Below are 19,245 nucleotides of genomic sequence, written 5' to 3' on the forward strand. Positions count from 1 at the left end.
GGTCCCCAACTCCCCATAGAGTTATATATATATCATTGGTTCTCAAAGTGGGGTCCGGGGACCCCCAGGGGTCCTTGAGGGAGTTCCAGGGGGTCCCCAGCTAAATGATAGATTAGGCACCAAATGGACCCTTATGGGTATGTAACTCTGAGTGTACAAATGGAACCAAATGGACCCTAACGGGTCCATTTGGTTCCATTTGTACACTCTCAGAGTTAAATTGACATAGATTTTACAATATAGATTGCGGTCCAACTGATAGAAATGCCATTAAATGGGGGTCCGCGGGCTAATAAGTGTCAATTTGGGGGTCCTTCACATGAAAAAGTTTGAGAACCACTGATATATATATCCCCAGGGGGTCCCCAGTTCAAATATGTTTTTTTTTGCGCCGGGTCGCTGACTGAGGTTGAGAACCAGACCAAGACCAAACTCACTAGCCGACTACCTATTAACTCGCCGTTAGGTGGCGGTAGATTCATAAGTGAACGATGAACAGGCGGATGTGCTCATATGAGTTCACTTCTTCACGTTAAGTTCAGAAGAAGAGAAGACAGAGTTGCGCACATTGTGAAGATGGCGGACGTAGAGGGTGAGTGTGCTTGTCAGCGTCTCCTGCGTGCATAGTTTACATTTAACCTAAATAACTTGTGTCATTCTGCGGATTGACGATGATAACATCTGTACTGCAAAGAGAGTTTTAATGCTGTGTTAAACTGAAGCAACGTGGAGTTGATTGAAACCTTGACATTAGGATAGATAGATGCACTGTTTCAGTCGCAACTCGTGCTCCAATGCAAACTTGTCTTTTACAAGCTCACATTTTAAAACATGAGCTGTTGCACTACTTATATTATACACTTAACCAAAATACCATAACGATCCACGAATAAACGATTTTCGTCCGTATGTCGGCCGGGGCTACATTCATTCATTTAGACTCCAGATGCAACGTTATTAATCTCAGATAAATGGGTTTGTTGCATAAGTTATTTAAGTGCCTCGTTTGTCAGCTCGTTTAAATTCCAGTTAATAATACACATCATCGTCCAGACAGTGCGCTAGTTTGTCCCAGTTCGGCCTGCATGCTGCATCCATGCATGTTGGCTCCCAGCTAGCGCCTCATGCTAAACCACGTTTGGAACCTCACTCTCCACTACAGCTCCGAGATGAGGTCCCGCTGTCTCTGGTCCGGGCAGAGGTAGAGTCCGTCCAAATGCGGTGTAGATCACCCTTTTCACATCATCGTATCTAAAAAGTAAAGGTGGTCCGAGACGCCTGCATATCTTTGACATTTCGCCGGAAAGTAAAATGTAACCGATGGGTTTGTATAAACCGTTTAAATCGCGTATTTAGTCAGCCTGTGCCATGTTTTCCCATTCAACCCGGAACACCCCCCGACGGAAGGTGCCAGTACTGCTCCCGCTTTGGCTACAATGTGAAAACATGACACAGACTGACTAAATAAGAGATTTAAACGTTTTTTTTTTCCAACCCAGTTGGTTAAATTTTACTTACCGGCAAAATGTCAAACATCTGTAGGTGTCTCGAACCACCTTTACATTTTGGATACGGTGTTGCGAAAGAGGTGATCTTCACCGCATTTGGACGGACTCTACCTCTGCTGGGACCCCAGACAGCGGGACATCATCTGCGAGCAGTCGTGGAGGCGAGGGAGGTTTCAAACCGGGCTAGCCTCATGCTAACCACGTGTCGTCTGATCTGCCACGTGGGTTCCTTCAGAGACACGAACTATACATATAAAGTTATCTGTTGAGTCAGACATTGGTAATTTTATGATCTGATTAGTCAGGTGTTTATCATTTTACCACTTAATGTGTGAAAATAACTTTTTTTTTAAATATCTTTACCAGTGTCAGCCAAGAAACAGAAAAAGAGAAAGGATAAGAAAGTAGCTGATGATGAACTCGGGGTAAGGAACACACTTTTATTTATTGAGTATAATGTAACTTAATTAAAATTGTCATTATAGTTTGAGCTCATGGTATCACTGCAATGTAACGATAAATCACTAGCAGCATTACTCATAACCACTCTTTAAATGACACATGAGATGTTACATGAGATGATCATTGTTGGACATATTATTATACCACCTTAATACAATGGGTTGTTGACCCATTACAAAAAGGAAAGCATTTGTGTCATTTTAGATTTCTTTGACTAATACATGGCCCTTTGGCATGAAAACGTTTTGAGCACCATTGATACAGAAATGACACACTTTTTTTCTGAAAACTGTTATAACTGTTTAGAAGACATTTGTAGACTCAGCCTCAGGTCTTAATGAGTTTTATCCATTTCTAACCAAATCACTCGGCATAAGATTATACAGTATACACACAAGCCACTGTATGGCAGCTTACCACTGTTTGTTTATTTGTTTCAGGACATCCAAGAGAGTGAAGACTTCCTCATCAAACCAGAGTCTCGGGTGGCCAGTCTGGACACATCTCAGTGGCCTCTGCTACTCAAAGTGAGTCGTGTAAACAGCCTTGTCACCATGTCTGCACCAGCTGAAGATTTATATTATACAAAATCCCACCTCACCTGATGTCAACGTTAACGTTAGAATGCAGACAAAGCTTGTCACTTAGCAATGAATGGTATTAAGATTGGAATTTACTAATCTATTTTAGGCTAGATAAAAGACGTGACTTTAATAGAAACAACATAATCTAAGAAGTATGAAGGTTAAGCAAACCAAAACCTATGGCGCAAATTAGTGTAGAAAGATGGACCTTTATTTATCCCTGTGGGGAAATGTAGCAGCTAAGGCAGTAAGACTGAAATGTAGAACAGGTGTGAGAGGGAGAAAATAACTTTGCCCTAGCCATCTGCACTTGCTCTGGTTGGCTTAACATGATGTCAATATACATTTTATCAATATACGTGCGTGTATTTATATGCACACAGAAACAAAAGGCCTATTTTACTAAAACAAATCTCAAAGCATTGACTTCAGTGTTACTGAAGCAATGAAATTTGAATAAAACTTGGAAGTGAGCATGTGAAATGATGCAACAGTTTATCCATTCTATGAGTTGTGCTGAGCCCGGGCTCTGATGCCCCCCGGTGTCGTTCTGATATCGGGGGGTCTCTGGCTGCCCGGCCCTCGGTACCGACCCAGTGTTCTACTGGGCCGGCTGCCGAACCGGGCATGCTGGGATCTGGACCCAACGGTGAGCTTCAACCAAGACTTGAAATGCTGACCTGATCACATGCTTCTGTCAGAATGAAAGTATTATTTCATCAAACAGAAACTTGATTTAGAATATACAACGGTAATATTTCCTTCCATAACAATCAAAAGCAAGAAACGTAACAAGTTCCAATAAATGTCCCTGTTCATTCACTACTGTAACTAAATGTGACCGGAGACGTAGACTGTTGGCTATGGTGAAGTTCTGTTAGAATTAATTAACTAAGCTGCTCTGTCTTGGGTCTACTATCTTTTATTTTCTTGCAGAACTTTGATAAACTAAACATCAGAACAGCTCACTACACCCCCCTACCTAATGGCTGTAACCCTCTCAAAAGGAACATCCAGGATTATGTCAGGTAAACACTGTTTTAAACCCTGCATATTTAAACTGAAAAGTGTTTGGAGCAAGCCAAATGATTAGATGTATAGACTGCATTAGCACTCTGTGCAACGATGACAATTATCTATCACCCACGTCTGATGGCTGCTTTGAAGTGTTATGGGAAACTTGATATTTTTATTGACTTATACTAAAATGTTATTTAAAATTTGATCTATATTTGATTATTTCTGACATGGCCAAAATATGAATGCCGTTCGCCAAGGTGAACGTGATTATTGTCAAGTGTAGTTTTAAACCGTTAATGTCAATGTTTATCTGAACACCCTTCCAGGTCTGGTTTCATCAACTTGGACAAACCGGCCAATCCCTCGTCCCACGAGGTGGTTGCCTGGATTCGGCGAATCCTTCGTGTGGAGAAGACGGGTCATAGTGGAACCCTCGACCCCAAGGTCACTGGGTGTCTGATTGTGTGTGTGGACCGCGCCACGCGACTCGTCAAGTCCCAGCAGAGTGCTGGTAGGTTGGAGGGCCAGGGCACAGGTTTGATGGCCATTTGAAAACAAATGGGCATGGCTTTGGATCAGAGCTGCTTGATATTTTGTTGCCTTTAAATAAAAGTATTTGCTTTCATGAAGATTGAAATGATGACGAGGAGGCAGTATGTCCCCCAGAATAGTGGGGGGCACAACGGCTGGGGTCAATTCTTGATTAAAGGTAGTGTTGGGCCAAAGTTGTTTGAATTTCTTGGGTTAATACCTGTAATGGTGTGCAGATTGATATCGGTCTTAATTAATAATGAGAGGCTCAAAGTGGGGAGGGGTTTTCAGTTTTACAACTAATAAAGACCCACTTCCTGTAAAAAAAGAGAGAAAATGAAGCAAAATGACCCCAGCTGTGCTCTGCTGCCCCCTGTGGTCTTGACAGCTGTCTGTACAGTAAACGTCAGCCTACCTTACTACTCTCTCTGCTGTGTGTTGCAGGCAAAGAGTATGTGGGAATAGTTCGGCTGCACAATGCTATTGAAAATGAACACACTCTTGCTAGGGTAAGTGTATTTGTGTGTGGAATGAGGAAAATGTACTGTTTTATGGTTGTAATATGTTTTGAAAGAAGCATTTCACCCAAAATGTTTCCCAGTAATGACATAATGCTTGCTTCATGTAGAGATGACAATTTGCATGATTGAAAGCCTCACAGATGAATGCTGTTAGAATTGGTTTACAGTAACGTAAGTCTGAAGTGCCTCTACTAACTCCTGAAACAAACTATTTGTGTTGAGCAGTTTAAATATGACCACTCAACCCTTTCCATGACCTCCTGCAGGGCCTGGAGACCTTGACAGGTGCTCTGTTCCAGCGACCGCCTCTCATTGCTGCTGTAAAGAGACAGCTGAGAGTCAGAACCATCTACGAAAGCAAACTGGTGGAGTACGACCCAGAGAGACGACTGGGTAAGACGGTCCCCCCACACACACACCGATGTCGGCTTTAGCACATTTGGTTCTGGAGAGATGACAACGTGTATGTTTGTTGTAGGCATCTTCTGGGTGAGCTGCGAGGCAGGGACCTACATCAGGACACTATGTGTCCACCTGGGTCTTCTCCTCGGGGTCGGAGGTCAGATGCAGGAGTTGAGGAGGGTCCGTTCTGGTGTTCTGGGTGAGAAGGTGAGAGTAACAGAATAACACTTCATCAAAATCTGTCAAATCTCCCTGAACAATAAATTAACAGTTATTTCTGATATGATGATCTACTGTACATGTAAAAAAAAACACATTTCCATTGTTTCAAAATAAGCCAGCCAAATAATCATAGATGAGATACTTGCACACATCAGTGTAGTGTCACTGTACTCGCTGTACTGATGTCCAGTGCTTTTTAGCTCTACTGTGTCCAAAGTGTTGAGTTCAGTTCTGGGTCGCTCCCTGGTTCTGGTAATAAACCTTTGGGAAACAATGTGGCTCTTGAGTGACCCCTGCTGTCGGTCTACCTCTGACTGCAGACTTCACACTGGCCTACAAGACATTACCACTTATGACATTTTTTACAAGACAACAAAAATGGATAAAGCAAGGGCATGTATCGCAATGAGTTGAGCTTGTAGATAACATTATTTTGTATATATGCTCAGTTGTAATGTTTAGACGGTGTTGAAATACTGCCTGTTAGGTCAGTGATATCTTGCCAGTGTACCCTTCATTTTAAATGCACAGATTTACCTTGACAACTATGTTTCCACACGTACCAACGGCTGTGTGGAAACTAATAAATGCAAAGTTAGTCCCTTATAAGTTGAATGTAGCAGTCCATATGTATAACCGTGGACCTGCTTTGTGGCTGCTGTAGGACAACATGGTGACGATGCACGACGTGTTGGACGCACAGTGGCAGTACGACCACAACAAAGACGAGTCGTACCTGAGGAGAGTCATCTATCCTCTGGAGAAACTCATGGTGTCCCACAAGAGACTAGTGATGAAAGACAGCGCTGTGAGTCCACACAGATCCTACCAGAACCTTGACTTCTCACTCTGCTCTCCTACTGTCTGTGTCTCCTACACTGACCCCTCTCAGCTTTCCTACCGTCTCTCCTACACTGTCTCCCTCACAGCTGTCCTGTCTGTCTTTGCTACGCTGGCCATCTCGGTATAGGAGAGCTGTCTCCCTCTCTGGTGTCTGTCTCTTCTACACCGTCTCCCTCTTAGTTTCTCGGTGTAGGAGTGAGACGGACATTAGGACAGCTGAGAGGGAGACGGCTGTCCGACTGTCTGTCTCTCCTACGCTGTCCCCCTCTCAGCTGTCTGGTCTGCCTGTCCCTTCTAAGCTGTCTTGTGTCCCTCAGTAACTAAATTATTGTACAGACTGAGCCAAGTGATTAGATGTATAGACTGCATTAGCACTCTGTGCGGAGATGACAAATATCTATCACCCACGTCTGATGGCTTTTGTCTGTATCTATAGCAAGAAAGTTTTGGTTAGTCTACAGTTAGTTAAATAGTTTATCTTAAGGTAACAAACTTAAGTGTGTGTGTGTGTGTGTGTGCATCAGGTGAATGCGATCTGCTACGGAGCCAAGATCATGTTACCAGGAGTCCTTCGCTATGAGGACGGCATCGAAATGAACCAGGACATCATCGTCATAACGACCAAAGGAGAGGCCATCTGTATAGGTGAGTTGCTGTGACTGTAAATGAACAGCAAATTTATAATGAACCATGAAACCACATGATTAAAGTGTAGCTTACAGGAGCACTATGTTGCCGTGGTGACCTGCTATCTATCACCCCCAGCTGATGGTTTCTCAATGATGATTTAAAATGATCAAATTTCAGTCTAATTTAGTTGGCCAACTTAATATCTATATTAATATATATGTGAGATTGAACCTGCTTCCATTCTCTTGCTCTCCTGTGTAGCGGTCGCTCTGATGACCACAGCCGTCATCTCTACATGTGACCACGGGATCGTAGCCAAGATCAAGAGGGTCATCATGGAGAGAGACACTTACCCTCGCAAGTGGGGTCTGGGACCCAAGGTACGTGTTCAATACAGCACTGGTACACACGCAAACGTGTTCAATGCAACACTGACACACGCACAGCTTCAGTACAACACTGGTACAAGGCAAGTGAGAAATAAAACAAAATGTCCAAGTGACTTAAACCTGCATCTCTAATGGACTGCAGGAGGAGACTAGTGAAATAAGTGATTGTTTCTAAGTAAAATGGGAAATGACTTACTTCTCAATACTTGATTTATTACCTTTGTAAACATTTTCTTAGTGAGGTCACTAGTTTCAAGTCTTCAATACTCATAATGACATTAATCATAATAATGATTAGCATTTTGTAAGTTACGGTCCCATTTAGTGTAAAATGTATACGATAAAGCAGAGTATGCTTTATGGCGCCAGGGTTGATGTGATGATAATGAGAACTGGTTTCGCGACTGTTCTGAAATAATGTGATGTCATGATTCTCTTGGCTATCTGATCAACAACTGATGATAAAGAAAGACTTAACAATAAATGGAAGGATACTACCAGTGGCGTGGCAATCCATCTCGTTCAAATATGGCGAAGGCCAGATTCATTCTAGATGTCAGAAGTGTGCCACATGAAGTCTGGGAGAGATGAGATAATTATTTTAGTCTACGTTACCTACACGTAAATGCCATGACCCATTAAAACCGTGAAAGCATCTGCCTTTGTTTTGCGTTGGCTTCTCAAAAATAGCAGGTCTGCAAGCCCACATTACGTCACTTTGTGCCGCGCTGCGAGCTTGTACATCTGCCATTTTTGAAAATTAACTGTTTGACTTTTTTTAAATAATTTTGAACTGATTTAGAAGGCATTTGTAGAATCAGTACAACACAGTACGGCAGTGTTTGATACCTTGTTCTGCTAAGTGTTTATGATTGTCTTTGTTTATAGGATGGTTGGTTTGTTATACAATGAATATACAGTGCTTCTGTTTTATTGTTGGTGGTTTTGTGTCTGCAGGCCAGTCAGAAGAAGCAGATGATTAAATCAGGTCTTCTGGACAAACATGGAAAACCAAATGGCCAAACTCCATCAGACTGGAAGGAAGGATATGTAGACTACAGGTACTACTGCTACACCCTAAATACTCTGGGCCTGACACAATTATTACATTATCGCCTGATAGCAGGTATTTGAGATCATTCACAATTATTTCTCATAATCATCAGAATCGTTAACATTCATCTGTTGACTGGCGAAAAGAGCTGATTTTTGCGGTCTGTTCGGCCTCAGAATAGGGCTGCTCGGGTTCATGTGGTTAAGCTTTGCTTTGACACAGAAGTCTGAACTGTACATCCAATCGCAAGTGATGGATGCAGACAGTTTATCCCTTGGTGGTCTCTGAGTGTGTTGGTCTACGATAGCAGATCTCTGACCACAGCTATAGTCTGCCAGCAGCCATGGCAAGCCGCTCACCTGAGGACCGATTATTGGTTTAATTTCTGTCTGAGAGGTGAATCCACGTTCAGATGTCTGCTGCATGTTTGGGTGTTTCAACGTCTGGGCTCTTATTGATGACGTTTGTTTTCACAGCGTTGCTGCAATAAAGAAAGAGGCCGAGGAGTCGAGCGCCGTGCCGGGAAAGGTACGCCACATCCATTACACAAGTTCAAACCACTGGTACTGCTGGACATCTTGTCCTTGTAGTTTTCTGTGCTACCAGGACCTCTAGTACTGTTGGTTTTCTATCCTACCAGGACCTCTAGTTGGTACCACTGCTGGTTTACTATCCAACCAGGGTTGATGTGATGATGATGAGAATTGGTTTCGCGACTGTTCTGAAATCTTGTGATGTCATGATTCTCTTGGCTATCTGATCAACCACTGATTTTAAAAGATTAGTTAGAATACATTAAATGATGTCATTATTTTGGGGACTGGGTTGGACCTACCAAAACCTTGTGAATGTAGTTAAACCTCTGTTAAGACAAACAACCCACAGTACTAGTGATCCATGAGGACCAGGGGCCATTACCAGCACTGTACCAGTCTTTCACACCTGACAGACCGAAGCTGGAGGTTGACTTGATCTGTAGAATAAACGAAACACTTTTGTTTTTTCAGAGGAAGAGGGAAACGAGTGACAGTGACGGGGAGGGTGGAGCCAACACCCCTTCTACACCCACTACGCCTTCTGCTGAGGATGTGAAGAAGGAAAAGAAAAAGAAGAAAAAAGAGAAGAAACAGAAGGTTGAGGAGGAGGCAGCGGCAGGAGTTGCAGAGGAGGCTGCAGGAGCAGAGGAGACTGAGGTGGGTTGAGCTGTCAAGATTTCAATAGTATTAATCGGTATCGTTAAGGTTGTATTTAATTGGCTTGACTACACACGCTTTAAATATTAAGACAGAACACATGCACACAAATATACATGCAAGCACCTCACCATCTTACCAAGACCACTAGTTGGTACTACTGCTGATTTACTAATATCCAACCAGGGTTGATGTGATGATGATGAGAATTGGTTTCGCGACTGTTCTGAAATAATGTGATGTCATGATTCTCTTGGCTATCTGATCAACCACTGATTTAAAAGATTACTTTGAATAAATGGAATGATGTCATTCTTTCCAAAACTTGATTTTGGAGAACTCTGCCTGCACACTTCTCGTAAAACACACACTACACCCACTTAAAATATTAAGACACAACATATGCACACAAATGTACATGCAAGCACTTCACGATCTTACTTGGACCACAAGTTACTACTGCTGGTTTACTAATATTCAACCAGGATTGATGTGATGATGATAATCACAAATGTACATACAAGCACCTCAAGGTGTTCCATGACTAAAGTACTTTCCCCCCCCCCCCCGCTTCAATGTTGAGGGACCAAAACTAGAGATTATTTCTCTGCACGACTGGAAAGAGTGTGGGGTAAAAAAATGAATCTATTCTTTACCTCCAAGGTGGGAGAGAGTGTCAAGAAGAAGAAGAAAAAGAAAAAACCGAAAGAGACGGATGGAGAAACGGAGTGAACAAAGCTTGTTGCTACCAGAGCATCATGGACAGTAAACTGCCCCTGGTCAGAACGGGCCAATCTCTGCTCCGCTACTGATGGACAGGTTCTGCAACCAATGAGTTGCAGAATAATAAATGAACGTGAATGTGGGATTTACCTCCACAAGACCACGGCCACTAACCCCACCCCAATGGATCGGAGGAGGATGAGCAGTGTGACGTGAGATGGTATAACGATATAACAGATGGTTTATGTTTTTGTCTTTTTTTTTATCGATCAGATATATTGTACAATGGCGATACGCTTGGTTTATGTTTGTTTTGTAATTTGAACATTAAAACCAGATTCATTGTTTTCTTAAGTGTGTTGTGCTCAAGTGGGTTCATTGTGATGCTGTACACCTCACTCAGAAAAACCTCTCCAGTCGAACCATAGACCAGCCAAGAGTAAACGGGGCGGCCCTCATAGCTGCAATAGGGAAAACATCATTTTGACCAAATATGATATTGTATGTTGATATAATATGACTAGCACATAACTGGAAATATTTTGTTCTGATATGTTGAGTATCTACACATTCAGGGCCAACTCTTGACATATGACACTCACGCATCCATTGACAACACTCATGTCGTGCAGGGAATGACTGTTGTATGCCCTGAAAAAACACCACTGTTTGAATGTGTAGTCTCCAGTCTAAGGCTGGGAACGAGGCTACAATAGCAGTCGTTCAACTTTTTTATTTGGACCCCCAGTTTGGCATGGAATTAGGTCACGGACCCCCATAACGGTCCATTTCATTTGGTTTCTAACTATCAATGATTTATGTGGGACTGGGGACCCCCTGGAAGCCCCTCAAGGACTTTGAGAACCACTGCATTACATTGATGCAAAACTGTGGAAAGGTTTTCAACTATTTACTAAACAAGCAAGAAGCTATAAATTATACATGATATACAATGTACACTAGGCTGTAGAGGCTAAAGTTGACAGTTGATTTTTCATCTGACAGCAATGTTAAACACTTGTATTTCAAAAAACTTATTTTTTTATCCTAACTCCCTAAAGTTGAAACTCCTTCAGTAAAAGGTTTTCTGTCTCCTTAATGTGTTGTCTGTCTGTATAGAGGAAGTTGTAATTGGATACCATGAACAGAAATGAAGAAACTCCTTTCCGCTGATGCTGCCTTATACCTGGATGTGGCATAATCCTTGTTTGTGAATATACCACCAGACCCCTTTGATGCATTGCATTTTATTCTTTACACAAGATCATGCCATTATCTGAAAGGGTTTTAGTTTAGTAAATCTAACTGATTTAGACAGTAGTACATACTATTGTGTCGAGCAAAACAACCCATTAATTTGTATTACTGTATACAGTATGTGTGGGACACACAGACATCTTTTTCATGATGTCTGGTATTCAGACTAAAGTACATCCATTTAGTTCTACCAAATCCTGGGAGGCATTCATCCACCGCAAAATAATATACAGAATACTGTATGGTCTCAAATTACAGTACAAGCTGCTGTTTTCATTGGCACAAGCAATGCAGTCCACAATACAGTATCAGTCGGTTCTTCAAAATAGCAGCTGGCATCATAATACAGTACCTTATGTTTATCGCAGAAATTGTTTTTTTCTTATTTTTTTCACTGTCTGCATCCAATGCTTTAAAAGGCTCAGTATACTATAGACCAAATAATCATGACATCACCACAACCAAACATGTATTTCCGGGTAGATAACACCAGCAGCATTGCATTGGAACAGTATTATTAATTTACCTTATTTATGGAAGAACAGGACACTTTTTATTTGTTCTAAATATCCACAGTTTGACAAACTAGGCATAGCTAATGTTCTGGACACTTTAGTATTATATTGTGAGAACATCCATAGACATTCTACCCGGAAATACCCGTTTGAAACATTCAAGCATTCTGATCTGGTCTATAGAGCGTAAAGTAGTATAGAGCTCAAGCTTTCGTTGTCCCAGCTTGGACATGGCTCCCAGAAACCATTCAGTCATAGAAAAATGCTGTTTTGATATATTTATTTATAAAGAATAAAGTCTTCAAAATGTAATGTAGAGATAAAGGCTCATCTCTTGAAAAATATATCACAATTGCAACCTAACTTATTCTTTGTTTCTTGTCAAAAAACAACTGATCTTCAACTAATGAACAACAACATTTCAGATAGTAAATCTCCAGTGTTTTATATCAAGTGACCACCCACAGCAAGGTGGTAACATGTGTAGTCCTTTTCCATTTGTAGTCCTTTCCCATTCAACCACAAACCTCTTCTGCTGACTACATCCTCAGATATCAACAATCATAAAGATCTGAGGTTTTTCTATATCATGAATCTGCATTGCTGAGTATGTGATAGCTTTCACCTCAGTTCCCTGGAAAGATAATACAGGACAAAAAAAAACAGAATTTTAACAAATTGTTTCAATATATCTCTATCTCCGCATTTACAGTGTGCGTGTCATTTTAATATGAACTTTTACCAGCAAGATAAATGCATATACGCAGAATGCCTGAACATAAAAAATAGATATTTATTTGATTGATATCAATTTTATAGCATTATTCTATTGAGGGTTAATGTGAAAAAGACGGAAGCCTCCAAGATTTCACTGTCTGAAAAAAAAAAACAGATTTTTATCATAGCGATAATAATAAGTGGTTAATAATAATAATGAATTAACCACTTGAATCCCAGCATCCATATTTTGGGGGTAACATTAGCCAAAAATAGCTGATCTACAAGCTCACAACGCAAGATTGGCTATTTTTTCAAGAGGTTAAGTTGAAGTCTGCAAACTGCTCCCTATACCAGATGAATTACTGCAGTGTAGTGTTGTCATATTTTTGTCATATTTTGAGCCACGTTGCCCTTCATTAGACATGGTTGCTCGAAACACTGCAGTAACACATTTGTAGCGTGCACTGCCGTGCAAACTTGTATTCTAGTTTTACTTGTTTTATCCAACAACCTCCTTTTAATTGTGAGATGTGTGTGGTCTCCACGCTTTTAATAGCCAGGTTAACTTAAGAGATGTGCATAGTTGAGATGTGGCTCAAGGCCTTTTATTTTAGGTGTCTGGAAATGCGTTTCACTGTATTTTCAGTGCCCTCTGGTGTACAAATTTGTCAAAAGCATGAAATATTATAGTCACATATACACAACAGAAAGACAATAGTTTTCAGCAGTTACAATAGTTTTACATTGCTTTGCTGTATTATTAATAGTTAGTTATTCATGGTCAGGATAGCGGGAGACAGGCAAGCAACCACTCAATGAGCTGGCCTGTGTTGGTGTTATTAATTGGTAACAAGCTAAAATACCGTAAATTCAAAAATAGGTAAAATAGCCGATCTACAAGATCACAACGCATCCCATTGGAGCTTGTAGATCGGCATTCTTTACTATTTTTGAACATTTTTACCTATGATAACACGCCCATGCCCAAATAGGGACCTCGGGTGGAAAGTGGTTAACATGTAATGCATCTCCACCACTAGCATACCTGTGGATGCTTGACCAGATTGAATTCTTCACCCCACCTTTAAGAAGGAAAGGTCAGACAGAAAAGAAGATGTGAGTTTGAGACACCACACACAGCTCAAACTCTATAAGAGTGTTGGTGGCGACACCATTGCCATCAGCCTGATCACAGTCAATGATGAGATGGGAAAAAGGCAGACCTTTGTTAGTCACGTGGGGGAGGGGGGGGGGGTCAGTTTCAGCTTCATCCAGCTGTTGGCTGTTCAGATGGTAATGATGAGCATTGCTCAGCGGGAGCGATTAGGGTTTGCAAAGTATCTTGCCTAGGGACACTCTCATGGCTCTCTGTATGAGGCAGGTCATCAGCTTTACAGTGAGGTTTCCAAACCAGGTTGAGATGCCATACCACAGCATGTTCTGAACTTATTAGACAGGTTTAGCTATGTGAAATGAACAATGAATGACTCTACCTGTTGTGTCATCATATCTACATTATTAATGATTATTTCTCAAAAGGTACAAAAAATGATAATACTTTTTTGTCAATGTCACCCAGCCAGTAACTTACCCAATAGAACGAATCCTGAAGTGCGTCCTGTCAAGGTGAACAACCTTCACCTCCTACAAGACAGACATTATCTAATTACTTGCTATATTCCGTAGATCACACAAGAATAGAAGAGATTTTCATAATGGAGGTATGATGTAAAAGCAACAATAATCAGTAACACGTTATGGTACATCATGTCAGTCACTATATACAAGTTACTGTTTTCTGCATTCCGCACCTCACTGCAAGGCCTGATTTATGCTTTGTTATATGATGGTTTGCATGCCAGAAATAGCCAATCTACCACAGCTAGGGATGTTAACGACTCAGTATTTTGCTAGTCAAGGTATTTACCGACAAGTCCACTGACTTTTTGTTTTGTTTTTGCAATGAACTGCCACACAGCATGTTCAGAATTTGCATCCAAGCCTTTCACATTTGACAATATGAGAGGCTTTATTTAAAGTAAACATGTGTTTACTTGACAATGCCTGTCATATCTGTTCACAAAGTTATAATGAATTTGTTACAAATGAATTACTGTGTTGTTGAGCCATTGGCTAGCCACTAGAGGGCTCCTCCACTGCAGTGCTGCATATGTTTAGCTATAAACCCCCAATGTTTTACCTATTACTGTATAGAGTTTGCTTGGTCTAATCTCTGAATCTGTATGGAGACTCTGTTTAAATGCTGTGGGGAGAAGCTCGTTCCTACCCGACCTCTCCTCCTTGTGCTGTCATTGGACACTCTGGGCTGATGTGTGTCTTCATAAATGGGTCATCATATTAGAAGTATTGCCTCTACCATAAGCCACGAGTATTGCACAGTGCTTGCACATAGTCGGTTTAATTTTTTCCCCACTGACATAGACATCTTTTACGCACCGGGGCATGACAAATCAATAAACGATTGACGAGTATTTAGCATAAAAACTATTCATATAGTTGATGCCTCATTCATAAAGACTGATGCTTTGTGTAAAATGGACTTTGCTCTGAATAGAAATTGTGCCGCTTTTATTACGTGTAATATTCACGTTCTGTGTGGATAGTCATGACACAAACAACAGTTGGAATTTTGTTTAAACTAATAGTAAAAAATGCTGCCGGTGTAAGGACCTTTACACTGCATATTTTGCAATGCAGCACATAACTTGAGGAAACTGAAAACAATACTTTTTTTTATTATTTAGAACACTTTTAATTGCCTATTTTGTAAAACAGTAATGTTTTCAGAACATTTTTGAATAGGCCATTGAAATAAAAAGTTAAACAAATGACATAATACTAACTAAATAAGTTGGTTGTTGAGTTAGACAGACAGGTGGGGACTCTGGGGGAGACAGACAGACAGAACGTAGGCCTATACACTACAGATAGAACTGAACAGAAAGTCATTCATGGTCGAGTACATATTGTCACATCCTTCAACATGCTCACAACGCATCACATGTAGACCTGCTGTTTTCAGGGAGAGACACCGTCGTATGACGGATTAAGCATTAGACAGACAGAAGTCACACTTACCCTGGGAACGAAGAAAAGATCTGCACAAAATTTGAACAGCCAATCATCTAAGAAGTGGAAAAGAAGAGATTCCATGTCGTGACCTGGTCAGGAGGAATAGAGAGAAAATCAGTGTCAGTAACATTCTAATAACAAAATGAAAACAGGTGTGATGTGTAAACTGTGTCTCATAAACAATATAAATGTCTCACATTCACCTAAATATACAAACAAAATGGTCAAAAATATATAATTTAAAATAATATTTTGGACCCTGTGAATATACCTTCTTTTTTCCCAATGTTGAAATGTGACATTATGTTTGTGCACAGTAAAATATGGTGTTGAATAAACTGAGTGCACAAATGGGACTAAATGGACCCGTTCCATTTGTACAGTCTTCAGATAAATTAACACTGAGGGTTTTTCTGTGTGTAAAACACCATCCAGGTCTCACCCTCTGACTCCACTTCTACTGTATCGAGGGGTTCCACCGTCTCTGTGTCGGTCATGTAACCAAACATGCCCATAGCACACTGTTCAAACGCCTCCTCCAGAGAATCCCCCCACGAATGGATTCTTACAACACAAAACAAAAGGCATAACCATGACAATGCAAAAGAAAGCAAATTTGACGGCTGCTACATTTGCTTTGAGTTACTATACTCACTGTACATCAGCTGTGTGATCCAAATCTGAAAAGATGGCAAAAGCAATAGATACTTGTTTACTTCCATTTCATGCTACTTTTATATAAGAAAGAGAATGTGGCGTAAACCGCGTTGTAACAGCGGTCGACCTCACAAGATGGGTGGTACCATCTTGTGAGGTCATCTCTACTACACTACATGTATTTGATAGCTTTAGTTAGGTAGTAGGTACTTTGCAGATAGCCTAATAGATTATTAACAAAAAATATAAATCAACGAAATGAACGAATGCATTATGATATATAGGCCTATATGTATATGTGTGTGATATGTGAGTGTGAGTGTGAGTGTGAGTGTGAGTGTGTGTGTGTGTGTGTGTGTGTGTGTGTGTGTGTGTGTGTGTGTTACCCTGCACAATATATGAAATAATTAATGATTCTGAAAAGGACATTCTACATACGTGTATATTTTGATGGAGAAAAATAGATAGATTTAGGAGCCTTCATCACAGATAGACAGACAGACAGACAGACAGACAGATTTAGGAGCCTTCATCACATACATACAGACAGACAGACAGATTTAGGAGCCTTCATCACATACATACATACATACATACAGTCAGACAGACAGACAGACAGACAGACAGACAGACAGACAGACAGACAGACAGACATCCTAAAAGCGACACCTTCTTACTACAGATTACATCATATGCCAGTAAATGAGCTCACATTCATATTTCTTGTTGATAGGTGGATATTTTGCTTTCGTGGCTTTCTGTTCCTCTGTCAGGTCTAGTTCACGGTCGTCCATTTCACTGATTATTCAGTCGGTCCGAGAGGAACTAATTTGTTTTCTAAACATAAATGTTAGAAATGCTAAAACCATAGAGGCTAAAACACAACACGAGCTTCAGAGACTGGAACGATCACGTGGGACCAACTTCTTCTTCTTGGTTTATCTTTCCAGCAGACATAGACGGCAGTCGACATATTGCTGCCTCCCACTGTTTGTGTTAGGTACCGCGCAATAGTACTGTGGCCTTACACCTTATGGTGCAGGCCTGTTTCAAAGATAAAATCCATCACAGCTTTCTCACCACTGCACTTTGGTGTTCCTCAGGTTTGAGAAGATTCATCGAGATCCGAGTCCAGCTGGCATCAAGCACTGCTGCAAACAGCGCATTCCTCTCTGTTGTGAATTGGGAGCATTCCGTAGCACATGCTGTACAGACTACAGTTTCTTCTGTCCCACATTCTCACAGTCACAGTCCAATGTGAGCCAACCCCCCTGCTAGGCCACAGTGTCCAAATCTCATCCTTGTCATGATCACCTGTTCTCTTTTGTTCCCCAGAGTGGTATTCCCTCCACTAATGCTATTTTGTATAGGTGATATCACACAGACCTTTACTTGGTCGCACTTTGCAAGCCCTGCTGGGCTAAAAATAATAGTAGTAGTAAAAAGTAGTAAAGTAGTAAAAATAATAATAGTAATAATTTCATAGATGAGGTATTTAAGATGTCATTGATACTGAACTTATAACCGTTATAACAGACAGTTTATAACCGTAAACTGTCTGTTTACCATAACTTCTGCTAGCCTAGGTCATCAAAGATATAAGGCTGAAACCCTGCCCAAATATGGAGTCATACTGTACGTCATACATACGTCATAGATGACTGTAATCACAGCATCACCATGCCATTACTAGACCCCATCTTGTTTTTTCTTTTTTTTATCAACATGGTGATTTGGCAACGCCAGACTATAGCCTATTCAGCAGGTTTTCTTATGCTGACTAGAGGGTTTTATGATATGAGTCAAATGCAAAGATTTGGTTGTGATAAAATGTGCTCAAAAAAATAAAATGAAAGCTTGTGTAATAAGGCTTGTGTAATAATATTATTATTATTACGTATTATAATGTGATGTTATAGGTAACATGTAGACCAAGCACAACATCTAGGCTGATCTTTGTCAATCTGTGCTGCAAGGTGAACATTGTGCAGCTTTTGTTTCCTGCATGAGTGAGTATAGGCAGTAAAACTGTGGTTTGCATTTGGGTAGGCCTATACTGCACACCAAGGAGTCTTTCTGTTTGGCATGAGAAACAAAAAAGGAGTGAACACAGTCACACAATGCTTTTAAAAACTTGTTGTTGACAGCCTTGAAATGTGGGAGAATTTCCATGGGATGGTAGAGTATATATACATAAAAACCCTGAGTTCAAATTCACACTCTTTTTTTTACGCACTTGCACATATTCACATCTGGGAGATTTGCATGGATGTATGGGAGATTTAGCATTCTCTTTTTATTTTTGTTCACACAAGTTTAAGGTTTGTTTTAGACAGTGCAAAACCTTCACAGACAGTAGTTGCAAACACTTGCCATTCTAAACTAGCCTACTGCCAATATTTGGAATGGGTGGTTGGCTCACTTAATAACCACAAGGTAAACCAACTAAATACTACCTCTGAGTGGTGCTACATTGAGATTAGGAAATATACTAGGCGCGCGCGCGCGCACACGCACACACACACACACACACACACACACACACACACACACACACACACACACACACACACACACACACACACACACACACACACACACACACACACACACACACACACACACGAAAGAGGCTCAAAGTCTACAACTAAGGCTGCTTGTTGTGAGTGATCCATTCATTGATCAGTTTTGGTTTCCTATCTCAGCCTCATATGCTTTTCTAGACTAGGCGGTGACGACCATGAATGACTTTCTGTTCAGTTCTATCTGTAGTGTATAGGCCTACGTTCTGTCTGTCTGTCTCCCCCAGAGTCCCCACCTGTCTGTCTATAGTCCCCGGGCCCCAGTGACGCTCCTTTGTGCCCGATGAGAGGGTCTGGACCACCTGCTGGTTGAGAGCTGCACTGCAGCACTGCAAACTG

At 41.0% G+C, this 19,245-nt stretch overlaps 2 protein-coding genes across 2 annotated transcripts; one reads left to right on the forward strand and one right to left on the reverse strand.

Moving 5' to 3' along the window:
- Positions 1 to 554: 554 nt before the first annotated feature.
- On the forward strand, positions 555 to 10,436 carry dkc1 (dyskeratosis congenita 1, dyskerin). The gene is made up of 15 exons (XM_084045290.1): positions 555 to 592; positions 1,875 to 1,933; positions 2,411 to 2,497; positions 3,491 to 3,582; positions 3,901 to 4,085; positions 4,550 to 4,614; positions 4,893 to 5,019; positions 5,105 to 5,235; positions 5,915 to 6,058; positions 6,618 to 6,738; positions 6,985 to 7,103; positions 8,070 to 8,173; positions 8,643 to 8,694; positions 9,174 to 9,359; positions 10,023 to 10,436. The coding sequence occupies exons 1-15, from the start codon at positions 577 to 579 to the stop codon at positions 10,089 to 10,091; spliced, it is 1,557 nt and encodes a 518-aa protein (XP_083901416.1). The 5' UTR covers positions 555 to 576; the 3' UTR covers positions 10,092 to 10,436.
- Positions 10,437 to 11,935: 1,499 nt separating this feature from the next.
- Positions 11,936 to 17,232, reverse strand: zbtb8os (zinc finger and BTB domain containing 8 opposite strand). The gene is made up of 7 exons (XM_084044446.1): positions 17,037 to 17,232; positions 16,323 to 16,347; positions 16,110 to 16,231; positions 15,674 to 15,756; positions 14,166 to 14,218; positions 13,620 to 13,656; positions 11,936 to 12,488 (listed from the first exon to the last, which is right to left on the reverse strand). Exons 1-7 carry the CDS (start codon positions 17,116 to 17,118, stop codon positions 12,402 to 12,404), a joined length of 489 nt encoding a protein of 162 aa, XP_083900572.1. The 5' UTR covers positions 17,119 to 17,232; the 3' UTR covers positions 11,936 to 12,401.
- Positions 17,233 to 19,245: the final 2,013 nt, after the last annotated feature.

The sequence above is a fragment of the Gymnoscopelus microlampas genome (assembly GCF_963454915.1).
Source record: "Gymnoscopelus microlampas genome assembly, chromosome: 20".
Taxonomy (NCBI): Eukaryota; Metazoa; Chordata; class Actinopteri; order Myctophiformes; family Myctophidae; genus Gymnoscopelus; species Gymnoscopelus microlampas.